A 23,532-nucleotide genomic window follows, 5' to 3' on the forward strand; every position below is an offset into this window, starting at 1 on the left:
GTAAAATGCGGTCTTGACTATGCTACCACTCAGTGGATTTGTAACTGGCTGACTGACCGAACCCAAAGGGTGCTCATCAATGGTTCCTCTTCATCCTGGAGAAGAGTGACTAGTGGGGTGCCACAGGGTTCTGTCTTGGGCCCGGTCTTATTCAACATCTTTATCAACGACTTGGATGATGGACTCAAGGGCATCCTGATCAAATTTGCAGATGACACCAAACTGGGAGGGGTGGCTAACACCCCAGAGGACAGGATCACACTTCAAAACGACCTTGACAGATTAGAGAACTGGGCAAAAGCAAACAAGATGAATTTTAACAGGGAGAAATGTAAAGTATTGCACTTGGGCAAAAAAAATGAGAGGCACAAATACAAGATGGGTGACACCTGGCTTGAGAGCAGTACATGTGAAAAGGATCTAGGAGTCTTGGTTGACCACAAACTTGACATGAGCCAACAGTGTGACGCGGCAGCTAAAAAAGCCAATGCAATTCTGGGCTGCATCAATAGGAGTATAGCATCTAGATCAAGGGAAGTAATAGTGCCACTGTATTCTGCTCTGGTCAGACCACACCTGGAGTACTGTGTCCAGTTCTGGGCACCACAATTCAAGGAGGACACTGACAAACTGGAACGTGTCCAGAGGAGGGCAACCAAAATGGTCAAAGGCCTGGAGACGATGCCTTATGAGGAACGGCTAAGGGAGCTGGGCATGTTTAGCCTGGAGAAGAGGAGGTTAAGGGGTGATATGATAGCCATGTTCAAATATATAAAAGGATGTCACATAGAGGAGGGAGAAAGGTTGTTTTCTGCTGCTCCAGAGAAGCGGACACGGAGCAATGGATCCAAACTACAAGAAAGAAGATTCCACCTAAACATTAGGAAGAACTTCCTGACAGTAAGAGCTGTTTGACAGTGGAATTTGCTGCCAAGGAGTGTGGTGGAGTCTCCTACTTTGGAGGTCTTTAAGCAGAGGCTTGACAACCATATGTCAGGAGTGCTCTGATGGTGTTTCCTGCTTGGCAGGGGGTTGGACTCGATGGCCCTTGTGGTCTCTTCCAACTCTATGATTCTATGATTCTATGATTCTATGATTCATTTATGGCAAACTGAGTATATTTTGATTTTTCAGCTCTCAGATCACACACACACACACACACAAAGCAGCAAAGAGGAATGAGATGTAATTGATTATTTAATAAATTGCACACCACTTTTCAAGGGAAAAAAATCATCCAAAATATATTTTGCAAATGACATATCAGATAAGCAATAAAATACAATTTAAGACTGCAAAGCACTGCCAAAATCTTAAAACAATATTTCAAAATGTTTCTAAAAAGCCAAGAGGACCAACGCTAATCCAGCATAATGTAAAATTATCAAAATCAGGTAAACATTGGAAAGTTATGCAGCTCAGATCAAACAAGTTGCTAAAGTTGGTGGGAAAAGGTGGAACGTCTTGAAGGCTGCAAGAGAATGAAGAGAACAACCTAAGAAGAGCCGGCTATATCCAGCCAATGGCCCACCCTCTTCTCCCAGTGGCCAAATGGATGGGCCGGCCTGGTCAGACTCTGACATCTCACGTAATCACATTCCACCGTTGTGGGGCTGCCGCTAAGAATGCCTCCATCATGAGGAAGAACTTCCTGACAGTAAGAGCTGTTTGACAGTGGAATTTGCTGCCAAGGAGTGTGGTGGAGTCTCCTTCTTTGGAGGTCTTTAAGCAGAGGCTTGACAACCATATGTCAGGAGTGCTCTGATGAGGTTTCCTGCTTGGCAGGGGGTTGGACTCGATGGCCCTTGTGGTCTCTTCCAACTCTATGATTCTATGAGCGCTTCACAGACATTTCATAGTGGATTGAGTAACTTCACTGATTGACTGTAAACTATCATCATCATTATTAAAGATTTCCTTATACTACGTCAGATTCTGGCTCCATCTAGCTCAATGTTTTCTCCTTGCAAGGCAGATGTTGTGCCACGGAGCTATGGCCCCTTCGCCTAAGAGAGTGTGTATTGTTTTGAAAATGGCCAAAAACAATAAAAGGAGCAGAATTGGTTTTCTCCTGACTCCAAAGCAGACAAAAGAGCAGGATTGTGCTGGGCACCATCCACTGTGCAGTCCTTTCCTGCCAAAGTCCGGTAGACGTGGAGCGGGAAGCCGGGATTCTCCTGGAGGGCTCCTATTCCTCAGAAGGTCTTCTGCAGATCTTCCTGAATGACTAAGCCCATTGTGTTTTATTTAACTGCAGAACTATAGGACCCAATTAAAAATAATGAGGCCCGTCTCCACCTGCCAGGCTCAGTTAGTGATAATGGAAGCTGATAGCTCCTGGAATATATTCATTTTTGTCTGATAGGTGAACTAGGGCAGGGGTCTTGGCTTGGGTCAGTGGCACATCCCTAGCAACAAAACATGGGTCATTCGCACCCAAGGGGGCCTTTAGGAACCCAGTGATTAAATAAGGAAGTAGGAAGTAAATCAAATACCCCCCCCCTCTCCGTTTCAGCTGCATTTTACTGTTTGGCTATTCATCAGATTATTCCCTCTCTTTAAGACCAATGGGAAAAATCCACTGACTGTGGACAGATGAGGAGAGGGATCCATTTGACATCACACATCCAGGGACAAAGAAAACAAGCAATGTGATTCTGGTCCACATTGAGGAGTTGTGGAAAGGTCAGTATTTCCTGCCCTGTCCCAGAACCACCATACAAGCCTAATTGTATTAGGAAAACCTGAACTTGATCGCGTTTGGGTTTAACTGAAAGAATTATTAGAAGTGCTGACATCTGCATGGCGAGATCAATATAAAATCACAGAGCTTTTAGTTAATGCACCAGGTTTCTTTTATCATTCAGCTCCCTCTTGAGGCATTAAAAAATACACATATATATTTACCCGTCAATGGAGACAGTGTGCTGGGGATATGTCCTAAATGAGAGCCACATGGGAGGAAGCAAGCCCAGTGGATGGTGTTTATTATTGGCTCAGGCCTTTCAAAACATACTATTTTGTGTGTGTGTGAGAGAGAGAGAGAGAGAGAGAGGAGGGGGGATTTGAACTTGGCCATCTGACATGACTGGTTCTTGAATTAACCTTAAGTATCTGTGCGGCGAGAGCACTCCAAACTTGGAGAAGCTGGACAGGACCTGTCATTTTGAATGAGTAATCCATCCTGAGTGCAGAGGCGAGGCAACACATTGCTTCCCCCTTCAGCCACGGAGAAGGGCAATCACTATCTGTCAGCAGCTCTTTAAACACACACACACACACTCCAAGATGGGATGCTTAACTTATTGGCAGCAATTCAGCCCTGGCACCTCCACTGTCAGCAGTGGGTGACTTTGACACTTGTTAGTAGGTGACCATGGTGCAAGCTGCGCACCACCTCCCGTCTCTCTTGGCCATGAGAATTTTTTTTAAAAAAACCCACTAACATCCTTCTCTGTGTCTAATGATGTTCCTGAGAGAGGCGAGAACAGCCTTTCCTGCGTTCTCCACCCACCTTGAGCCACTGCAAACAGCAGCCAGCAAATGCCTTAAAGGGACGCAATCCATCATCCAATAGTCCAGCACCCATTCCTTCGGATGAGATTGCGCATCATAAACAGCTTATGGTGGGAGTTTGTGTTACATCCATTGCAGAGCTAATAACAATGTGGATTCTGTGTATTTGGGCTTGAATAGACCAGTGCACAGCTACCGTGAACCATGGAGCTTGCTCCCACGGGAGGCAGAGATGGCCGCCAGCCTGGATGGCTTTGAAAGAGGAATAGAGAAATCCATAGAGCTACTGGCCAGGATGGCTGTGCTCTGCCTCCATGTGCTTCTGAAGGCCCATTGCTGGGCTCTTGCGCTTGGGGCCGGCTTGCGGGTTTCCTGAACACATCTGGTTGGACAATGTGAGAACATGGATCCTGGACTGGATGGGCCACTGGCCTGATCCAGCAACTCTTCTTATGGTCTTAGCCGCAGATTGTATCCTATTAGAAAAGTGTATATTGGAGCAATCTAAATTAGGCTGGCTGATGAAGTTCTATTACATGGGAAGAACGTGAGACATGCCCAAAGCTGTTTTGAGGGCGCAGCCATGGGGGGTGGACATGCCCCCTTCCAGGGGAGCAGCACAATGGCACCATCACCTATTCTCCTCCAGACCTCTTTTGGTGGCAGAACTTTGCAGCTATCCTGACATCATTGGGAGCAATTTTTTAAGCTTTCCCACATCACTACAAGAACACGTAGGTAGCCGGGGATGTGTGCCTGCCTTTTTGCACCATTTCCTGTGTTTTGTGTGTGTGTCCCAGGATAAGTGAATATTGGATACAGCAGCTGTTCTGATGATGCAGTTACAACATTCCTTCCCTCCTCCTCCCCCCAACTGCATCAGCATAAATTATGGGTATAGGATTGCTCTGCATGTTGCTTTTTTTCTCTATAGTTGACAACTAGGATAGCTACTCTCAAGTTATATATATAGTTTAAAAATGCACACAAAACTCAGCAGGTAGCTTGTGAATTTTTTCTCTGGTCTACAGAGTTATTAGTATCAATAAGAAAAGATTATGTAGGGAAAGAGGAAGGGGAAATGTCTGAAAGATACCAGAAATCCCCTTTTGTCCTTGTGTTCCCCATTAGTACACCCCATAACACCAGCTGGGAGGAGAGCACATCGTGATCGATTCAGCTGGTCACCCGTGTGCTACAGAAGAAGCCAAAAACCGACAAGCAGTTGGCTCATTCTCTTGCGATATTGTCACCCAGGAAACAAATCTATGATGACACAGTTACATGCATCTGTGAACCTCCTGGCCTCATAGGTCACTGGGCAAATCTCTGCAAACCCAACTGTTGACAGTTCTTCACGGGGTTCCCCACAGGAAACAGAAGGTTAATTGACCATTCCCCAAAACCATGAAGTGCTTTTGAAAATGTTAGTTTTAAATCATGGGACACAGCCCCCTGGACTACAAAAAGGAGCAAGTGCGAGAGTGGCTTGTTTCTACTAATTACTGAAATGTTGGATTTGGGGACTGGGAAGGTGAAAAAACGGTTTAATTGGATTTCCGAGTCATGTCAAAATTGAGCAGAAGCAACCTAAGAAGCGGTGGCAGGAATTGGGACAGAGACGTTTGCGGAGGGTGGGTGGATCCATCAGGCTAAAGTGCCCCTGGATAAAAATAACACCCCTGCCTCGATTGTTCCAATTTGATTAATGCCTGTCAAGGAGACGTGTGTAGAAAAGTCTCACCCTGGTCCATGCAGAATCTGGAAAGGACAAACGGGGATGAAACATTGACGACACAGCTCACATTGCAAAGGGACTGGCTTTTTACACCAACTTCATGTCCTGACAATACCCCAAAGTAGATGCCAGCAGCTCATCTGCTATCTCAACAAAATAAATAGGGAGAAACCACAGTGCTGGCATGTCCTTGTAGGTCCGTCTGTGACAGGAAGCACAGAAGACCTAAAACAATTTGAGATCTTGTGCTGGAAGAAACATCACCAACAGCTGGGGCAACAGGGCAGTCTTCCCCAGGATGGGGCTTTCCAGATGTTTTGAACTAACCCCCATGACATGACATGGAGAAAGTTGAGAAAGAATTTTCCCCCCCCTCCCTCTAGCAAGTCACGGGCATCCAATGAAGCTCAATGTCAGAACATTCACAAGTGATAAAAGAAAGCACTTATTCACGCAGCAGATTGGTTGAACTATGGAACTCGCTGCCACAGGAGGCAGGGATGGCCTTTAAAAGAGGATTGGACAAATTCATGGAGAAGGCTATCAATGGCTGCTAGCCACGATTGTTTTGCTTTGCCTCCACAGCTGGAGACAGTTGGTATCCATCTGTCTCGGGAGACACTGGAGGAGTGTGCTTTCAGGGATGAAGTCCAAAGGTTGGCGAGTTACAGCGCCTGCTGTGGCTGTAGAGACTGATAGGGGAGAGACATGTTTTGTTGCAGTTGCGGCAGAGGAAGGCATCCGGTTGTGTTGCTGCAGATGCACCAGGGCGTTGCTTTTCCCAGCAGTCATTCCTCCTCTGAGCATTGTTGTGGATGCATGACCTGACTGTCTCCAGGCACTGCCGTCATCTGCTAAGGATTCCTACAAGGCAGGTGTAAGGTTAATAGAGGCAACAATGCTTCTGAAGACCACTTGCTGGAAACTGCTGGAGGTGAGAGGCCTCTTGTGCTCAAATCTTGCTTGTGGGCTTCCCCACAGTTGGTCACTGTGAGAAGAGGAGTCTGGACTAGAGGGGCCCCTGGGGCAGATCTCGCAGGCTCTTCTCCTGTTCTGGACTTGGCACTAACTTTGACATTCTTTTCTCACCAGGCAGACATTTTCCGTTTTCTGGGGCAGCACCCAGGTATTGATGTTTATATATTCTGACTATGTTTTTAACTTAATAAACTTTTGTTGCACTACCCAAAGGCCATGGCATCATCCAAAAACATCAACAGTCACTACATATACAATAAAACCACAGACAAATCTACTAAAATTCTCTGTTACAAAGGTAGTTCTCATATAACATGTACAAATTAAATCTCCGAGTCCCCTTTGCAGTTGGCCACTAGTTTATCTGGTTCTTTCACCCTAATCTTCCCAGCTGCCAAGGTGCAGAGAGCTACTTTATAAGCTACAAAGTCACTGGCCTCACTCTGCAGCCGTTTCACCTTCTTCCCTGGTTGTTCTCGACATACTTGTGCATTTTGCTTATTGCTGATATTGTAAAGACTGCCTTCTATTTGAACCAGTCAGGCACTAGGACCACCCTCACTTCTCCTGGTTTTCAGGAAGACCTTTTTGTCCGTTACATCCCTGCATATAATCAGTGGTTGGTCCTATTGTACAACTCCGATGCACCATCTGTATGCTCTCAAGTGACTAGACTTTTGCTAAATGCCTTTTCCTGGTGGGATTAATGGGGAATTTCACACTAAATGATTTTAACTACAATTTGTTACACTGACAGAAAGTATTACAAGCAAATTTCACCCATGGGGGGTGGGGAGGCCTGGCCTTGTAAAATGGAGCACATATTGCTCTGGTTTATGTCTATTTCAGTTTAAATATCATTCTACAAGACATACAAAGAGGATTTGTAACACAAGTGGAGGGGGGAATTAAATGCTCTGGTAAATTAAAAGAGGCATTAAGCGTTCTGAGGAAATAAGTTGCTTGTTTAAAAGCAGTTATTCACTATAATTTAATTGTGTGTGTCTAGACTTTCCTAGTGCTGTTTTTCGCTTCCATTTTGGTGCACATGGTCATGCGTGGATCAGCCCTTTCTGTCAAGCAAATCACTGTGTTTGTTGCAGAGTACTGGAACTTGCTAGCCAGTGTGTCGTAGCAGAAACACATTCTGAATGATCCCCTAGTAGAGACCGGATGAACACTCCTTAATGATATACCATGTCTACTTTAATTTACCTGGAAGAAGGAAGAGGAAGGTTGGCTCAGGATTGCTGCACACAGGTTATGCATTTTGTAAATTCAAGAGAAGGCTTACTCAATGCTCTGCCTCCACAGTCAGAGGCAGCGATGCCTCCGAATGCCAGTTGCTAGAAGCCACAGGAGGGCAGAGTTGCTCTTGTGCCCGGGGCCTGTTTGTGGGCTTCTCATAATGGGGGGGGGGGGCCTGGCTGGCAAGGGTAAGAACAGGATGCTGGCCTAGTTGGGCCAATGGCCTGATCCAGCAGACGCTTCCTATGTCCATCTGTGGCACCCTAGTTTGTTTATTGAACTGCTTTTAGACCCCACCCTTCCTCCAAATAGAAGCGCAGGACAACTTACATCACAACACATGGAGTAACCGTACTATAATATATAAAGCAAAAATGAAACACAATTGCACATTTATTATTTGTACTTTTTTCACAGCATTTATATACCACTTGCAATTAATAAAATCTTAAATCTTACAAACTTTGTGCAAATGAATGAGGAGGATTGCTGAATAAACAGGTCATCTGGAAGCAATCAAAAGGGAATCTGCACGTGCTCAGAGGTTTTCTGTTTCTGGTAAGAACTGGCAAAGCTTATTGTTGCTCTGTGAAAGCCCCAGGGAGACCTGGAATGGGCGGGGTGGGCAGAAAACATCAGAACATTGGAAGAACCCTGCTGGGTCAGGCCAACAGGGCCCCATCTGGTCCCACAAACTGTTTCCACAGGGGCTCCCCAAGGCCTGCTGGAAACCTGCAAGCAGGATCTGAGCACAAGATCTCTGGTTTCCAACAACTGGGATTCAGAAGTATTGACGCCTCCAACCAGGGAGCCAACTTGAATAAAATATTGGGGGGGGGGTGCAAGTAAGCCCTGCCCTGCATAATCAGTCGCATGACATGGCGCACACACACCATTTGAATGGCAATGCCCATCAACTTGGAAGGAGCAGCCAGTGGCGTCGCGTGGGTTGTCAGCACCCAGGGCAAGGCAAGTAATTTGCGCCCCCTAACCCGTGGATTTGTGCCCCCTAACCCTAACCCCCAGATGTTGCCCCCGGTGCGGCCGGCCCCCCCTGCACCCCCCACGCCACGCCACTGGGAGCAGCCCCTCAAATATTTTATTGGGGACCTTGGCTGCTAGGAGTTGGCTCCTCTGCATCGAGAGCTCTCTCCTCCTCCATGAATTTGTCCAATCTTCTTTCCAAACCATCCAGGTTGGTGGGGCGGGGGGGGGGCAGCCCCTCCTAAGAGACATCCTGGCTCTGCCCGGGGCAGCAGGGAGTTCCGCAGGTTCGCTCGGCTCTGCGGCAGCCTGACGGGCCTCTCCCGCCCGGGCTCCTCGCAGCCCCTTCTCTCCCTCGCGGGCCCTTTCCCGCTGCTGGAGGCGCGGGCGCCGCGGCGCCAAAGGGGAGGCCGGCCCGCCCGCCCTCCGCGGCGACTGGGAGCTCCTCGCGGCCGAGACCCGGCTCCGCGCGCGGCCTCCGGGCTCTTGGGGGGGGGGCGCCCAGGCTGCTCCGCCGGGCCAGAGAGAGAGAGAGAGAGAGGAGGGCGCCGCCGCCGCCGCCGCCGCCGCGCCGCCTGCCCGGAGCTGCCCCGCCGCTGCCCCCCCCCCGCCGGCCCGCCCCTTCTGCGCATGCTCCAGGCTGGACAGCTCCCCGAGAGGGAAATTTAAAAACGGTTTGGCGAGCGAGGGAGGAAGCGAGGAGAGCGCAGCCCGCCGGGCGAAGGGAGCCGCCGTGGTGCAGGTACCTGCCTCCCCCCCCCCGCCCAGGGTGCAAAAGCCGCAGGGCCCCCAAGAGATCCCGCAGGTGGGGAGCCCGGGACCCGGGGGGGGCATAAGGGGGTCTTGGAGCAGCTTCGCCTTCCTCCCCGTGAAAACAAAGTGGTCTTGGGATAAAAGATGCTGGAGTGATGATTGCCCCCCAAACTTGTCAGTTGCTATGACTTCGTTTATTTTCACCCACTTCTGCAATCAGCGGGTTTCTTTCTTTATTTGTTTTCTTTTGAGCAATTATTTCACTTCAATGGGTTGTGGCTAAGTCCACCTTGAGTCTAGTGGGCTGCATTTCTGAGTAAATGTGTAAGGTCAGGCTGCTCTCTCTCTAGATGAGGACACTCACAGCAAAAATGCCTGGAAAGTCGGTCCTGTGTAAATCTTACTGAATTTGGACTTGCACATAAGACTGCAGAATGCTGTTTATCCCAAATTTATCCACTTGATAATGGTGGATTTTCCCCTCATTATATACTAGTGTTTGCTCATTAAGCATCAACAAAGTTAAAAAAAAAAATCCAAGGAAATCTTCTGAAGCAAAATATGTAAGATTTGGGTGTCATCATATATAGCATTTTAAACAATCAAGAGACTAGTTCTTTATTTGTTGAAATACTGGGTAGTTCTGTCATACCTATGTGGTCCCTTTCCCCTTCTTTCCATGTAGGAAATGATAGAAAGTGATATCACCTCAGTCATGTCTGGCCTCATTCAAAATTCAGGGCAAAGCCACCACCCTTCTCCACAAGAATATAGGTGAGCATTTTCTTTCTTTCTTAATGAATTTGTATTTCTCCCTGCTGTCCTGTGAAATGGTGCTCTGAGTGTCATTTTCCCCCATGCAACATTTGCCCTTTGCTTTTCAATTAGCTCTCCAGCCTGGCAATTTCTTGCATCTTAGGATGTGCTCAGTAACTAAGGGTTAATAATTATTTATCTCTTCCCTTTCTTCCTGGGCCCTTCCTTTGGGAACCTGGCAGAGCATTTTAGTAGGTGCTACTGGGGATTTCTGTCCCCCTCAAATGGCTTCTGGAGGTGTGTAAATGCCAGGTAGAACATCTGTACACTCCTTGGTGTGCAAACATGGTTCAGCCCTTCCACTGAAATGAATGACGGGTTCTGCGTGCATAAGAAATTTGGTGTCTTTGACACGTAGCAAAATCACAGACACATTCTGGCATCCGTCTATTTTACCAAAGACTCATGTGTTCATACAAATGACATGAGAAAACTTGGTATACTTATTGGTATAACATTATTCTTGTTTATAAAACCCATTTTAAAAAAAAATTGTGTGTGTGTGTGTGTGTGTGTGTGTGTGTGTGTGTATTTCTTTAGTTTAAACCCCATACTTTATCCAGCATGAGCTATGGCAGTTTGGAAGTTAATGCCAGCCATCCGTACGCTTTGAATATTGAGCGTCTAAGGATTGTCTTGCTGAATCAAGCCATAGTCCAGGGGAAAGGAATCTCCCTCCCTGTCTCCCTCAGTCCAGATGCGCCCTGGGCAGGGAGGCGGGGTCTCCATCTGGCCCTGCTCCAACAGCACTCAGGCTTGAAATCAGCCTTGCATCCACATGAGTACACTGTACAGTACAGCGTGGCCAGTTGGGCAGATGCCTTTGGGCTCTCGCCTTCAGGGAATCTGCACCTACCATCTTGGATCTTTCCTCTGAATATCAAGGTTCCACTTAGCTTTCATGCCCAGTTGGCACTGAGAGACTCCTTCTCTGGAAATTTATTGACTTCCCTTTGCAGCCATATCAGTTGGTGGCCAATCACCACATTGTAACCGGTGGAACTTCCCACCACTGTACACCAAATTCCCTAAGTTAAATTACATGCAGTGTTTGTAATTTTTGTCTGCTGTAAAACTGCAGCCTAAAAGCTTGAATGGGTGACCCAAAGTTCTAGTATCACAAAAGAGGCGGAAAAGGTTTCCTCTCTCTCCAAATAGTTCAGAATTTTAGAAACTTCTTATTGTGTCCTGATTTCCTGCCACCCTCTGAAGTTATTTACAGGAAAACAAAGCACTGCAGCTTTCTAAAATGTTATTGCATCCTACCATGTGATAGGAGGCAGAATAACTGCTATATGTACTCTCTCTCTCTCTCTCTCTCCCCCACACCCACCCACACCACCACCAACAAAAACAAAAACAGCCACGCCCCCCAGTTGTTGCCTTGCTGTACTTTGGGTTAAACTGGGTTACATTTTATACTGTGGTATGAAGCTCCTGGCTGGACGCGGGTGGCGCTGTGGTCTAAACCACAGAGCCTAGGGCTTGCCAATCGGAAGGTCTGCAGTTCGAATCCCCGCGACGGGGTGAGCTCCCGTTGTTCGGTCCCTGCTCCTGCCAACCTAGCAGTTCAAAAGCACATCAAAGTCCAAGTAGATAAATAGGTACCGCTCTGGCAGGAAGGTAAACGGCGTTTCCGTGCGCTGCTCTGGTTCGCCAGAAGCAGATTAGTCATGCTGGCCACATGACCTGGAAGCTGACTGCGGACAAACGCCGGTTCCCTTGGCCTATAGAGCGGGATGAGCGCTGCAACCCCAGTGTCGTCTGCGACTGGACCTAACGGTCAGGGGTACCTTTAGCTTTACCTATGAAGCTCCTACCAATTAATCTACCATCAGGTAACCCTACTCAAAAGCACTTTTTAAAACTCCTCAACTTTTGTGCATTTGGAATGGGCGACTCAGAAGCCCCCTTCCCTCTCTGCTGGAGGGTCTTCTACCCTTTTGCTTTGGGCAGCTACTACTTTCAGACACTCTTTCCCACGGCAAACATTCCTGCTCTAGCCTTTCATTGCTCAACAAGCAACTTGCTAACATTCTCTGAAGCTCCATGGGGAAAAGGTTCATGGAACACCTTATGCTCCTCTTTCGTCTGGTGGACTCTTGACATATCCTGGCATTTGTAAAGGATGGATTTCATTGCTAAATAAAAGTTGTAGGTAACCTATATATGCCTTGCTAGTAGGTTTTGCAGATAACGTTATTATTTTTGAGTGGGTGAGATCATTTTGAATTCAAGACAGAAGGAAAATAAGTATCATTTTCATTTTTTTTAAAAAAAGAAAATAAGTATCATTTTCATTTGTAGATACAAGCCTTCCACAAACTGAAATGGAACTTATTTCTAAGTCATCATGCTGAACATAATACCTTATTAAAAAAAAGCAGGCATACATGCTATTATTGGAATTTTCCCCCTGGTACAAACTGAGTTCCCAAAGTTTGTAAAACATAATGCTGTAATTTATTATTATGTATTCTAAACTAATTTGCCCAACCCCATTTAAAAGTAGTAAAAATGTATTTAAAAACCCTAGATTGTACCCCAAAGTGCATGGTAGCATTTGTTCTACTTCATGAGAAAGCACATTGGATTATGTAAAAGAAAATCTTTCAGACTGACTGATTTTAAGAAGAGAATGGACCTGTCAGATTCTATCAGGTCTGTTTACTCTCTTGCTGTCACTGCAGCCGCGACTGGAACCTGCAGCCCCGAGTTCTCCATGGGGGGGGGGCGCATGAAGACTCCACAAAATGGGAATTGGCCCCCAATTAGTGAGCGGGAGGCTGAGATTGTGCTGAGAAGACTCCGCTCTCTCCCTTGAAATGTTTCCATTGGGCTGCGGAACTTAGAAGAGACCCGGTTTCCAATACAGTATTTTAAAGGAGGGGGCGGGGAGGGGAATGAAAAGGAACGAAGGAAGAGAGTCGCAGTTTTGAAAGACCGATCTGAGAGGCCTTCAGTTCTCTGACCATCAAACCTTTGTGCAGACACTGCTCCCTGTTGCCTGGTTTGATAGATGCTGTGATGCTTAAATGTTAAGAACTAACCTTTGTCCCAAGGGCTACAATGCGCACACCTGATCCTGGTCTGGCAAGGGAGAGTGCTGCGCAGACACAAGCATGGCCAGGCCCACGATGACATCTCATCTCATCTTATAATTAATTGTGTTTATATCCCCCCTCCTCCCCCCCAGGAACTCAAGATGGTCACATGGTTCTCCCCCTCCTCACCTAATCCCCACAACAACCCTGTGAGGTAGGTTGGGCTCAGAGCCCAGGGACTTCAGAGCTGAGTGGGGCTCTAGCCCTGGCCTCCCGAGTGCTAGTCTGACACTCTAACCACTAGATGTGCAGCCCCCAGGTGGCACCCAGGGCTGCCGCACTCGTGCGCCTGTGTCTCTCAGAAAATAGGGCTCCCGCCTGAGGACTCCTCCACAGGCCCCTTTGTCCTGCCGGGGCTTTTCTGCTCTGTGCCCAAGCACTTCTAAAGCTTGCCCTTTTCCCCCTTTTTCTTTTTTGCCCCACTGCTGTCCCTAGGAAAACCAATCTTTACCACTGAATCAGATCAAACTTCAGTTTTGGTTTTCTGCAGAATTGTTTTCAGCAGTAAAGAGCAGGCTTTTGCGGGGAAAGCGCCAGAAAAAAAGTGCTTGGACATGAAATCCCGGACCTGTGCCTAGAAATGCAGAGCAAAGGGAAGTGTGGAGGACCCCCAGCCCCCCCCCCAATACGCCCCCCTCTGGACGGCTTTTCTGGGATCCAGGATGGTTTTGCTCTGTGGCTCCATCAGGAATAAAGTGAGAGAAAGGAATAAAGCCCGCTTCTTCTGGTTTCTACTCCAGCTGTGGAGTGCCAGGGAACCTGCTCTCCGTGAAGAAATATGTCATTGCAAAGGGTGATTACACCCCATGGAGTGGGATTTACTGTTTGTGTGCTTGCCTTGGAGGAGACATCTAGAGTCCCCTCCTCAGGGGGAAGGAACCTGTTTTGGCTCTCCATGCATTGTTAAGACTACATCTCCCAGCATCCCTGGCCACTTGGCTGGGCTGACTGCCATAGGCACCGACTCCATGGGGCCTGAGGGGGCCCGAGCCCCCTCAAAAATTCGTTTGGGGGGCTCCGCCCCCCCAATAATCTCGGGCACCCCTCCAGCAGAGCGCCACCTCCGCCCCTCCCCCAGCCCAAAATGCACAGGGTCGGGCTGCATGCCTCCTGCCCTCCCTCCCGAGCAAAAGCTCCACCCAATTTCCTTCGGAGCTGATTAATAGGCGCAGCACGCTCTCCCCTATTCGCTCACGAGGAGGCGGCGCCACTTTATCTGCATATTCATGAGCTTATTTATTATTCATGAGCTTTCCCAGGCCCCCCCAATATTTTTTATAAGTCCGCGCCCCTGCTGACTGCAGGGGCTGATGGGTGCTGTGGTCCAGCAGCATGGGGGGCAGGGGGTGCCCGTGCAGCTACTTCCTCTGTCCTCTGGAGTCACTGGTGGATTAAGATGAAAACAGCCACAGGAATGGGAGCTATGGGGGTGGCAGTGGGGGAGCATTGCTCCATGTGGCATTTTTACTCTGCCTTTTGAAAGGACAACAAATCAAACACAATGAGGGAAGTCTGGGTTCAACTGGTAGGTTTTTTATGCCAGGGCTGGGGAACGCACCCACCTGAAGCCCTGCAGAGCTCATCGTGGAATCAGAGAATGGTAGAGCTGGGAGGGACCTCCAAGGGTCCTCTAGTCCAGCCCCCTGCAGTGCAGGGACCTCAGCTGCAGCATCCAGGACAGGAGGCCTCCCAACCTCTGCTTAAAACCCTCCAGGGAAGGATGCCCGCCCCTGGCTGTGCACGCCCACACTAGGCAGTTCATGGGCCCAGGCTGACAAAACCAAGCGCGATGGACCACTGGCCTGAGCTGGTATTAGGTCGAGTCGGGGACGGGGGGGGGGGGTGCCTCACAGAACCAAGTGCCTGGAGTGAGTGCTTGGCGACTGCGCTCTTGTGGGCAATCCGTTGAGGGGAGAGCGGTTGGCAGACGGAGCCACCCTGCTTGTTTTTCACGGTGTGCAGAACCAAAGCCTGTTTCAGATGGAAAAGCCACCTAAATCCAAAACATCCAATGGCTAGAACTGCAGGCTTTCTTCCTGTGCCATTGTTTCCCCTTCAGCCCCTTTTACATGACAGAGATTTACACAACCATCTTGCAGGTCCTGCACTGCAGGGCGTTGGACTAGATGGCCCTTGGCGTCCCTTCCAGCTCTACAGTTCTATGATTCTAGACTGTCTAGCCAGGGGCAGCTGGCTTTAGCCTTGGCTGGTGGTTCATAACATTCAGTTCAAGAAGTTTAAAAGGGTTTTGAGTGCGTGTTCTCAAAGCTATATTTCCCTCTAACTCTGTGCCAACCCCTGTCTCCATACAGGGTGGGGACACAGGAAAGGGGGGGGAGGTCTACCCTGTAGGCTAGTTGTGCAAAGATGGTGCCCTTTGGTACAGAAAAGGGGCAGGCGCCTTCCCTTCTCCTCCACACAAGGCGGATTTACGAGGAAGTGTTTATTAGGGAGAAGAATGAACAGGGATCCCTTAGATCTGCCATAGAAAGCAGCTTGTTCTCCAGGGAAGATCAGCTGGAGAAGGAGATGGTCTCCCACCCAGCCATGTGCTGCAGGGGGCGGGCCATGCGCTTGCTGACAGGAGGCGTGTGCAGTGGGTCTTGACCCTCCCCGCCCACCTGACCCCATTTATTTGTTGGGGGGGGGCTGAGGGTTGCCAGGGGCCCCGGAGTGCCAGATGGCACGGGGTTGTGTGTCTGCTGTCTTTCAGCCAGATTAATGGGAAGTTTGAAAAAAGGGGGAGAAAACAATTAAGCAAGAATCCCCAAAACAAAAGGCAGCCACGTGGCCTGGCCAACAGTCGCTGGAGCACAATCCCTCCTGCCTTACAATGCCCAGGGCCAACTGTTGCAAACGACAGGGACCTTCCCCACTTTTTAAACCATTTGATGCTCCTGTTTACTCACAGCCTGGCCAATGGCGGAGGAGGAAGGGGGACCACCTGATGCTCTTTCCCAGCCCTGCCTGGCAAGGCGGGTTATTCCATCTTGCAGGCAAGGACTAATACTGAGGAAGAAGAGAGGGGGGGGGCCAGGAGGGTCCTAGCAGGGGCGTCACCTTTGCTTCCTGCAATCACCCTTGGCCTTAAAAAGAGAAAATCGAGCTAAGTTTTGCTTTGAGGTTGGCAGAGGAAAACGGCAAAACACTTTTGAGAAATGTGAGCACAAAGCTCTGTGAATTAACTTGGCTGCAACAGTTGCATTATTAAACTCTTGAAAATTGCAAAGGGAGCAAGTGCAAATGCCAGATTTATTTTAGGGCGTAAGCTCAGTGTCTTCAGCCAATGATGCATATGTCTATCAGAAAAAGCATCTATAATCTTATTTTAGATAACAGGAAAAATTTTGACGCTCAATCTGCAGTAAGCCAAGTGTGGCAAGTTCTGCTAGAACACTGTGGTTCTAGGTTTCAGTACTTTTGTGCACCCAGGTGAAATGGGATTTTTACTTTCATTAATGTACTTGGGAGTGAAATAATATTGAACACTGTATGACCAGGGTCCCCAATGTGGTGCCCGTGGGCACCATGAGCCCTCAGACACCCCCTTCATGCCCACCCAGACCCTTTGCTCCTCCCAATATTTTCTTTTTACTTTTTTTATTTGGTATTGGGAGAGGTTGCCTGTTTTTTGTTTTCTTTGTTACCTGTGTTTTAATTCTGATTCCCCACCCCAGATGGTTATAACTTCTGAATGCTCTTGCCTGTTGTCTGGGGGGGGGGAGTGGGGGTTCTGACCATTGCCAGCCTCTTATCTGAGAATTATTATTTTTTTAAGTACACACCACTTGATTGTTAAAACAACAACCTCAAAGTGGTTTGCAATAAAGATAAAACAATGAACTGATCAGTAATAAGAATTAGCAACAATAATTAAACACTTTCAGAAAGTTAGAAATAGACTAAGTACAGGTTAACGCTTTCTAAACTTTATTTATTTATTTATTTATTTATTTATTTATTTATTTATTTATTTCATAAAATTAGGGTGCTTTGTGGTGTCCACAACAGTTTCTCAGATTCCCAGTCATGGGCCTGGGCCCATGCTGTGTGAATTGGGGCCGGGTTGCAGTGGTTGACACTCAGCAGGGATTTGTGTCCAACCTCAAGACTATTGGGGAAAAGCCCATCCCAAGTCTCTCACCTGCGCGTCTTGTTTCTCCGCTCTGTAGACTCTTGGCTTCTGACCCTTCACAACTGGGTGAAGACGACCTCCCCGGTGACTTACAGTCCCTGTCCTGGCTGACTTCCGTGGACGTCCCTCGGCTGCAACAAATGGCCAGCGAAAGGATGGACTTTGGACTCAGCTCCCAGAATGCTGTGCTGCAGCAGACAGGTAGGTCTCTTGCGGGGATGTTGAGTTGCTCCATCAACTGCTATGGGAGCCCTTTCCGGGGGTGGGGTGGGGAGTGTTTTCCCCTCCTTATTTCTACCGCCTTGCAGATTTATTCATTTGTTTTGGCCTCTGTGCGTGCCTCGGGTGCTAAACGGACATGTGCTGGCACTTCTCTTGTGCGTGCGAGTGGCGTGGTTTTATCTGCACACACACTGGAAGACTCACAACGCCCCATGTCTCTCCCGTTGCCCAGCAGGGTCTATGCCAGGGAATCTGCACGCCAGCGCAGGGACTCCTGGAGCAATGATCCACATCCAGGCCAGCCTGCCTCAAGGCATTCTGGGAGGACTGAACGCCGTTTCATCTCACGGTGCCAATGTAAGCACTTCCTTTCCCTCCCCATTCCTGGCCAAGGAGGCGTTTCTGACCTGGTTCAACTGACGTTCCTCTTCTCTTTCCTTTGGCAGCAGATAAGCCAGTATGTGGTTGGGGGGCAGCTGTCTCCCAGTCTGCAAGCGCAGGCAGCCCCCCTCTTCCCTCCTCTGCCCCGCCATGTCCAGCAGGTGTTCACCATCGCTCAACACGCGCAACAGGTACCATCTCCTGCTCCCGAGGCTGTGCGTATGTTGAGGCACAGAGCTTTAAGGGGATGTAAAACAACTTTAACAAAGAAGTGCAGCCAAGTCAAGGGCAAATGACGCAAGCTGAGCTGCTGCGGGTTTATTTGCCTTTATTTGAAAGCATGGCAGGGGGCCACAGTGGGGGGTTGGTAGAAGAAGCAGCATGTGTTTGGATTCAGAGCAAGAGGCTCAGATTGCAATCCAGATATTTAACCCCAATTTAATGCAGAGGTAGGGCTCATCCACACTTTCACTTGACCCGTATTTTGATCATATTGTGTCCTGATTATTTCCCCTGGGTCTGAGGGCATTTCTCGTCGTTTGGCTGCTGTGCCTTGCAAAAATTCAGTCTTACCCACTGAACTGAAGCTCAGTCAAACTCCATCTCTCTTTGGATTTCCAGCACATCTGATAAATTCAGATTCAGTGGGTAAGATTGGATTTTCACAAGGCACAGCAGCAGAACAATGAGAAAAGCCCTCGGACCCAGGAGAGCAATTTGTACACAATATGGTCAAAATATGGGTCGAACGAAAGTGGGGTTCAGGCCTTGATTTTGGAGCAAGAGGCCCAGGTTTAAATCCAGAGATTTAATCTAAAGATTTGGCTTTGGAGAAGGAGGCCTAGATTTAAATCCAAATATAAATCCAGAATTTTGGCTATCATGTCACCTCTCAGTCCAGGCTAACATGTAATGTTATAAGTTATATCTGTGTCTTGGTATCCTCCTCTCCCCACCCCTTATGATGAAGGAAAAGGTCTTCAAAGTCTCCATTTAACTGCTGAGAGAGCTGAAACTTTTCCCCCTTTCTCCCCCCTCCCCTCTTCCCCACCCCAGTGCCCTCCAACGACCATCTACAGCACCTCTTACGGGACGCAGCCTCAATACTCACAGCCCCCCCGCCTGGCTCCTCACAGCACCCAGGAACAGCAGGCGAAGCCTTACCCCAAGCCTATCTACTCCTATAGGTGAGAAGGACCACACTTTGCCCAGGCACACCTGCCCGTCTTATCCCCAGAGAAGTCTCTGCCCCAAACTCAGCAACTGCAGCTGAAGTGAGTTGCTGTTCTGAAGGGCTTCCAGGTGTGGGGCTTAATTTGGGAATGAACACACTTAAACCTCATGTGTCTTTAATTTGCATAGTCCCAACAGGCCAGCCTTTAACAGCGCAAGGTTGAAACTGCACCAGTTAAATTAATGTAAGGTGCAACTGTACTGTAATTAGTGACAGAGTTTCTTTTTCCTCTTTCTCTTACTGGATTTTCCCCACTAAGGATCAATCCAGCTAAAGAGAAACAAACAACAAACAAGCCCCACATGCTGATGCCAGCCGGGTTGTGTGGGTGTTGCAGAACTGCAGCATCCACAAACAGACCCATCCCACAGTAAACATCCTCTGTCATTCTCACTTCTCCATCATAAATGAGAAAAGAACTTTACGCTGTGAAAAAATTGCAAAACAATCCTTAACTGGACCTAAGTCCTGTAAATGCAGACGGGATGACTCATGGGAGGGGGCTTACTGTGCCCTGGAGTTACTGAAATGGGGAGAGATTACTCCGAGGAACGGTCTGCAAAAGGGGGCTGGGGGGTGTTCTGCACCACCAGAACAAGAGTGCTGGGCTAAGACCTGGGAGGCCAAGGTTCAAGTTTCCCCCCTCAGCCACGAAGCTCAATGGGTGACCTTGGGGCCACTCGCTGTCTCTCAGTGTAAGCCTACCTCTCACTAGGTGGTTGTGAGGTTAAAGTGAAGAGGCGAGAACCATGTACTCCAACCTTTTTGCTCCTTGGATTAGAAGGTGGAATATAAATGGAAGCAGCAACAAGAACAGGAAGGCAGGGAGGAAACTCTGACTTCTCCTCTTCCTTGCAGCTGCTTGATTGCCATGGCCCTGAAAAACAGCAAGACGGGCAGTCTCCCCGTCAGCGAGATCTACAGCTTCATGAAGGAGCACTTCCCCTATTTCAAGGTGAGGGAGGCAGGGCTTGCCTTGCAGCTGACATGGAGAACTGCAGAGACAGAGCAGAGCCATCCTAGCTGATAGGCATTGAATTTGCCCCATCCTCTTGTAAAGCATCCGAGTTGGTCACTATCACTGCCTCCTGTGGGAGGGAGTTCCACAGTCTAACTGTCTCCATGATAAAGTCCTTTATTTGATCTGTCTTCAGTCTCCCAGTATTTAACTTCATAGGGTGTCCATGAATTCTAGTCTTATGAGAGGGGGCGAAAACTTTTTCTCTGTCACCTTTCTCAACACCACGCATAATTTTATAAACTTCTATCATTCTTACTCACCTTTTCTCTAAACTAAAAGGTCCTTGCTGCAACCTTTGTTCACGTAGGATCCATTTGGCTCCCATAGCAATGATGTTGCCTCATGGAAGTGCTCGCTGGTGCTTTGCCTTTGAAGGGCACAATCCCACCCCTGGACACAGGGCTTTTTTCTTCTTAAATGACCTGAGGAAGTGGCCTTGCTCCCTTTTGCAGACAGCGCCCGATGGGTGGAAGAACTCCGTCCGCCACAACCTGTCCCTGAACAAATGCTTTGAGAAGGTGGAGAATAAGATGAGTGGCACGTCCCGCAAAGGCTGCCTGTGGGCCCTCAACCCCGCCAAGATAGACAAGATGGAAGAGGAGATGCAGAAGTGGAAGAGGAAAGACCTGGCAGCCATTCTCCGGAGCATGGCCAACCCAGGTGAGCAGCAGGCCGGCACCTGGCTAGGAGGCTCCTGGGGGTCCTGCCTGCCAATAGTTCTCTGGCAGGGAGAAACGGCAAAATCACTGGATGTGGCTGCCGCACCCCTGCAGGGGAGGAGATGCGCGGAGGGTGATGCCCACGGGCATGGAGGCCGCCCCCTCCACACAGACAGCAGCTCATTTAGCTGGTCTCTTATGTCTGCTTTTCCTCCCAGGCACTTGAGGCCATGCACAGGGCTCCCAATTTTATGCTATGTTGGTATCTATTTATATGCCGCCTTTCAGCGCTTTAAGTTCATTGCGTGAATGTGGCCTTAGTGCTGTGAAAGGATATAATTTCTATATTTTCTTGAGCTGTGGGCCCCTTCTGAGGGACTTTACTCCCCACGCATCAATGGCAATCTCCCCTTGCAGAGGAGCTGGACAGGCTCATCACAGACCGACCCGAGAGCTGCAGGCGGGTGAGCAAGCAGTCTGAGGGGGACGGTTCCACGCGGAGCCATATGGCGGCAGCCGCAGGGCGCATCTCACAGTTGCAGCCCCAGCCGGTCATGACACTCGCCCTGCAGTCCCTCCCGCTGCACCACCAGATCCAGACGCAAGCGTGCATGACTCCAGATTCGCCTGCTCCTGCGCAGACCCCTCCCTTGCACCCGCTGCACGGTCTTAGCCAGAGTCCCCTTCCTCAGCATCCGATGAGCCGTGCCCCAGATTTCCTCAGCATGATGACCGACATGAACGCAGAGGTGGATGCCCTTGATCCCAGCATCATGGACTTTGCACTACAAGGTAAGGGGAAGAGTTGGGGGTGGAGATGACTGCTGGATGGCAGGGATTCTCCAGCTGTGACTAGGTGAGCCTTGGGGTCCCTTCCAACTCTATCATTCTTTAATGTGGGATTTGAACTCAGCTGTGGAGGGGTTGATACTGGTCCAAGTGGGGGGATCTAGGTAGGTCCTCATGAGGTTTGAGATGGGGATCACTCATGGGCTTCCTTAGGACAGCTGGCTGGTTTCATCATGGAAGGAGATGGGCCTCTTCTCACTAGAGTCAATGTGTGCTTCGCGGTCCTCCTCTCTTGCACCTTCTCAAAGCTGAACTGTCACCAATGTTCACTACTCTGTTGTTGTCCCTATTATGAAAAGGTAACATCTGGGAAGAGATGAAAGACGAGAGCTTCAACTTGGAGAGCCTGGGTGCTTTCAGCAACTCTTCTCTGGCCCTCTCTGACTGCGACCTGGCCCCCGCTGGCCTCACCCCTGCCTCCAGCAACAACACTGACCACCCCTCCTTTTCAGACTTGCAAGTGACAGGCCTCTACACAACATACACAACGCTGGACCCCATCTCTGCCACTCAGTACATCAGCGCCCAAGGAAACAAGCCTATCGCCCTTCTCTGAAAGAGCCATTCCCGTCCCTTGAGCCTGACTGAGAAACAGAGAAGCCCAGTTCCTTCTGGGGGTGCTTTGAGCCTGCAAAATTATCTGACTTGGGGAGGAGAACATGCCTTGCTGCTCCTTCAAGCATCCCAAGCAAGAGATTTTGGTGAGATGCATAGTCTTGAAGACACTAACTGAAGTGAAGGGATCCTGGTGTGCTCCAAGGCAAGCTGCAAAATTTCAGCAAAGCCCCCCCAACCCGCTGATGCTTGGGCTGTTCTGAAGCCCATTAGGGTTGCTCTGTCATTTGTGACAGTCTAAGCTGCAACTGGCTGAGCTTTCTATCACTAGTTGCAACTGTGTGCCCCCAGCTCCACTCTGGGGCCTGCTGGTGGTTCCTCCCCAGACCTTCTTCCCCAGGTCCCAGAGGCTTCACTTCCATTAGTGACCCCCCTGCCTCTTGACCAGCCTCTCTTCTCTTCAGGCAAAAGGGGGCGAATCTCCCCTCCCCTCTGTCCATCTCAAGCCACACCATCCAGCTACTCTCCCTTCCTGCAGGCTCCTATTTCAGCCATCCCTTCTGGGAAGCCCCTGAGCAGCTGCCAGATAGTCTCAGTCTAGTCCAGGCCATGGGCAGCAGAGTCTTCCGAGGTGCCGGGAAGGCTCTGCCTCTCGAGGGAGGATGGCCCATGTTCCCTGGTAGAGAAAGTCTCAGCTCAGCCCTCACCAAAATCTGTGCCCTCCAGCCTCAGCCCCACCTGCACATCTGTGTGAGCCAGGATGGATGGGACCCGTGGCCAAAAACAGCTGGGGAGCGTCGGCTTGGCAAAGGCTGTACTAAATAAGGAACTTTACACTGGATAAAACATTACCTTAGGCTTTTAAAACAAAGGAGAAGTAATTTAGGATTTATATTCTAGACTTGTGTATAGTATTTCCTAATTATTGTACTAGGCAGTATTACTGTTGTAAATTTTATTTATAATTTATTTTTATGAAAACAAAAAGGAATTATGTATTCAGCATCAATTTTTTTTTTTAATGTTGTAGTGACAGGAAAACAAAACACAAACCTTAAATTATTCAGAAGCACAGCAGAATACTGCAAAACTTTTATGTCAGGTTCTTTCCCTTTTTTTACCTGAACTTTAAAAGAAGTACCGTACTTTGGATACTTAGAGATAAAATGGCACATGTGCCAGACCCAATACTGTTTTTTATGTTTAACCGATAGGGCTTTTCTACAGCTGAAAAAGGACTGTGGCTCTTTTTTTGCAATTCATTCCTGTGGATCTTTTCTTTGAAGTGCACCCCACCCTCTTCAGTGGGGCTTACTGCTCCCAGGTGAGCGTTTCCAGG

General features: G+C 48.8%; 1 protein-coding gene across 11 annotated transcripts in view; it reads left to right on the plus strand.

The window, feature by feature from the left end:
* Positions 1–23,532, plus strand: part of FOXN4 (forkhead box N4) — a 52,326-nt gene that overhangs the window by 15,358 nt on the left and 13,436 nt on the right. For 2 of the 11 annotated variants that reach the window (XM_083470962.1, XM_083470963.1), the window contains exons 3-12: positions 2,564–2,685; positions 9,903–9,991; positions 17,310–17,473; positions 17,727–17,851; positions 17,941–18,066; positions 18,932–19,062; positions 19,968–20,064; positions 20,583–20,790; positions 21,207–21,581; positions 21,938–22,729. In XM_083470962.1, the coding sequence (XP_083327088.1) occupies positions 9,906–9,991; positions 17,310–17,473; positions 17,727–17,851; positions 17,941–18,066; positions 18,932–19,062; positions 19,968–20,064; positions 20,583–20,790; positions 21,207–21,581; positions 21,938–22,194 (1,569 nt within the window). In that variant the 5' untranslated portion in view covers positions 2,564–2,685; positions 9,903–9,905 and the 3' untranslated portion in view covers positions 22,195–22,729. Of the gene's footprint in view, positions 1–2,563; positions 2,686–7,974; positions 8,039–9,902; positions 9,992–17,143; positions 17,474–17,726; positions 17,852–17,940; positions 18,067–18,931; positions 19,063–19,967; positions 20,065–20,582; positions 20,791–21,206; positions 21,582–21,937; positions 22,730–23,532 lie in introns of those variants that run through there. The other 9 variants (XM_083470965.1, XM_083470966.1, XM_083470964.1 and 6 more) reach the window with 9 other exon arrangements.

Source organism: Podarcis liolepis (assembly GCF_965112155.1).
Source record: "Podarcis liolepis genome assembly, chromosome: 13".
NCBI classification, from domain to species: domain Eukaryota; kingdom Metazoa; phylum Chordata; class Lepidosauria; order Squamata; family Lacertidae; genus Podarcis; species Podarcis liolepis.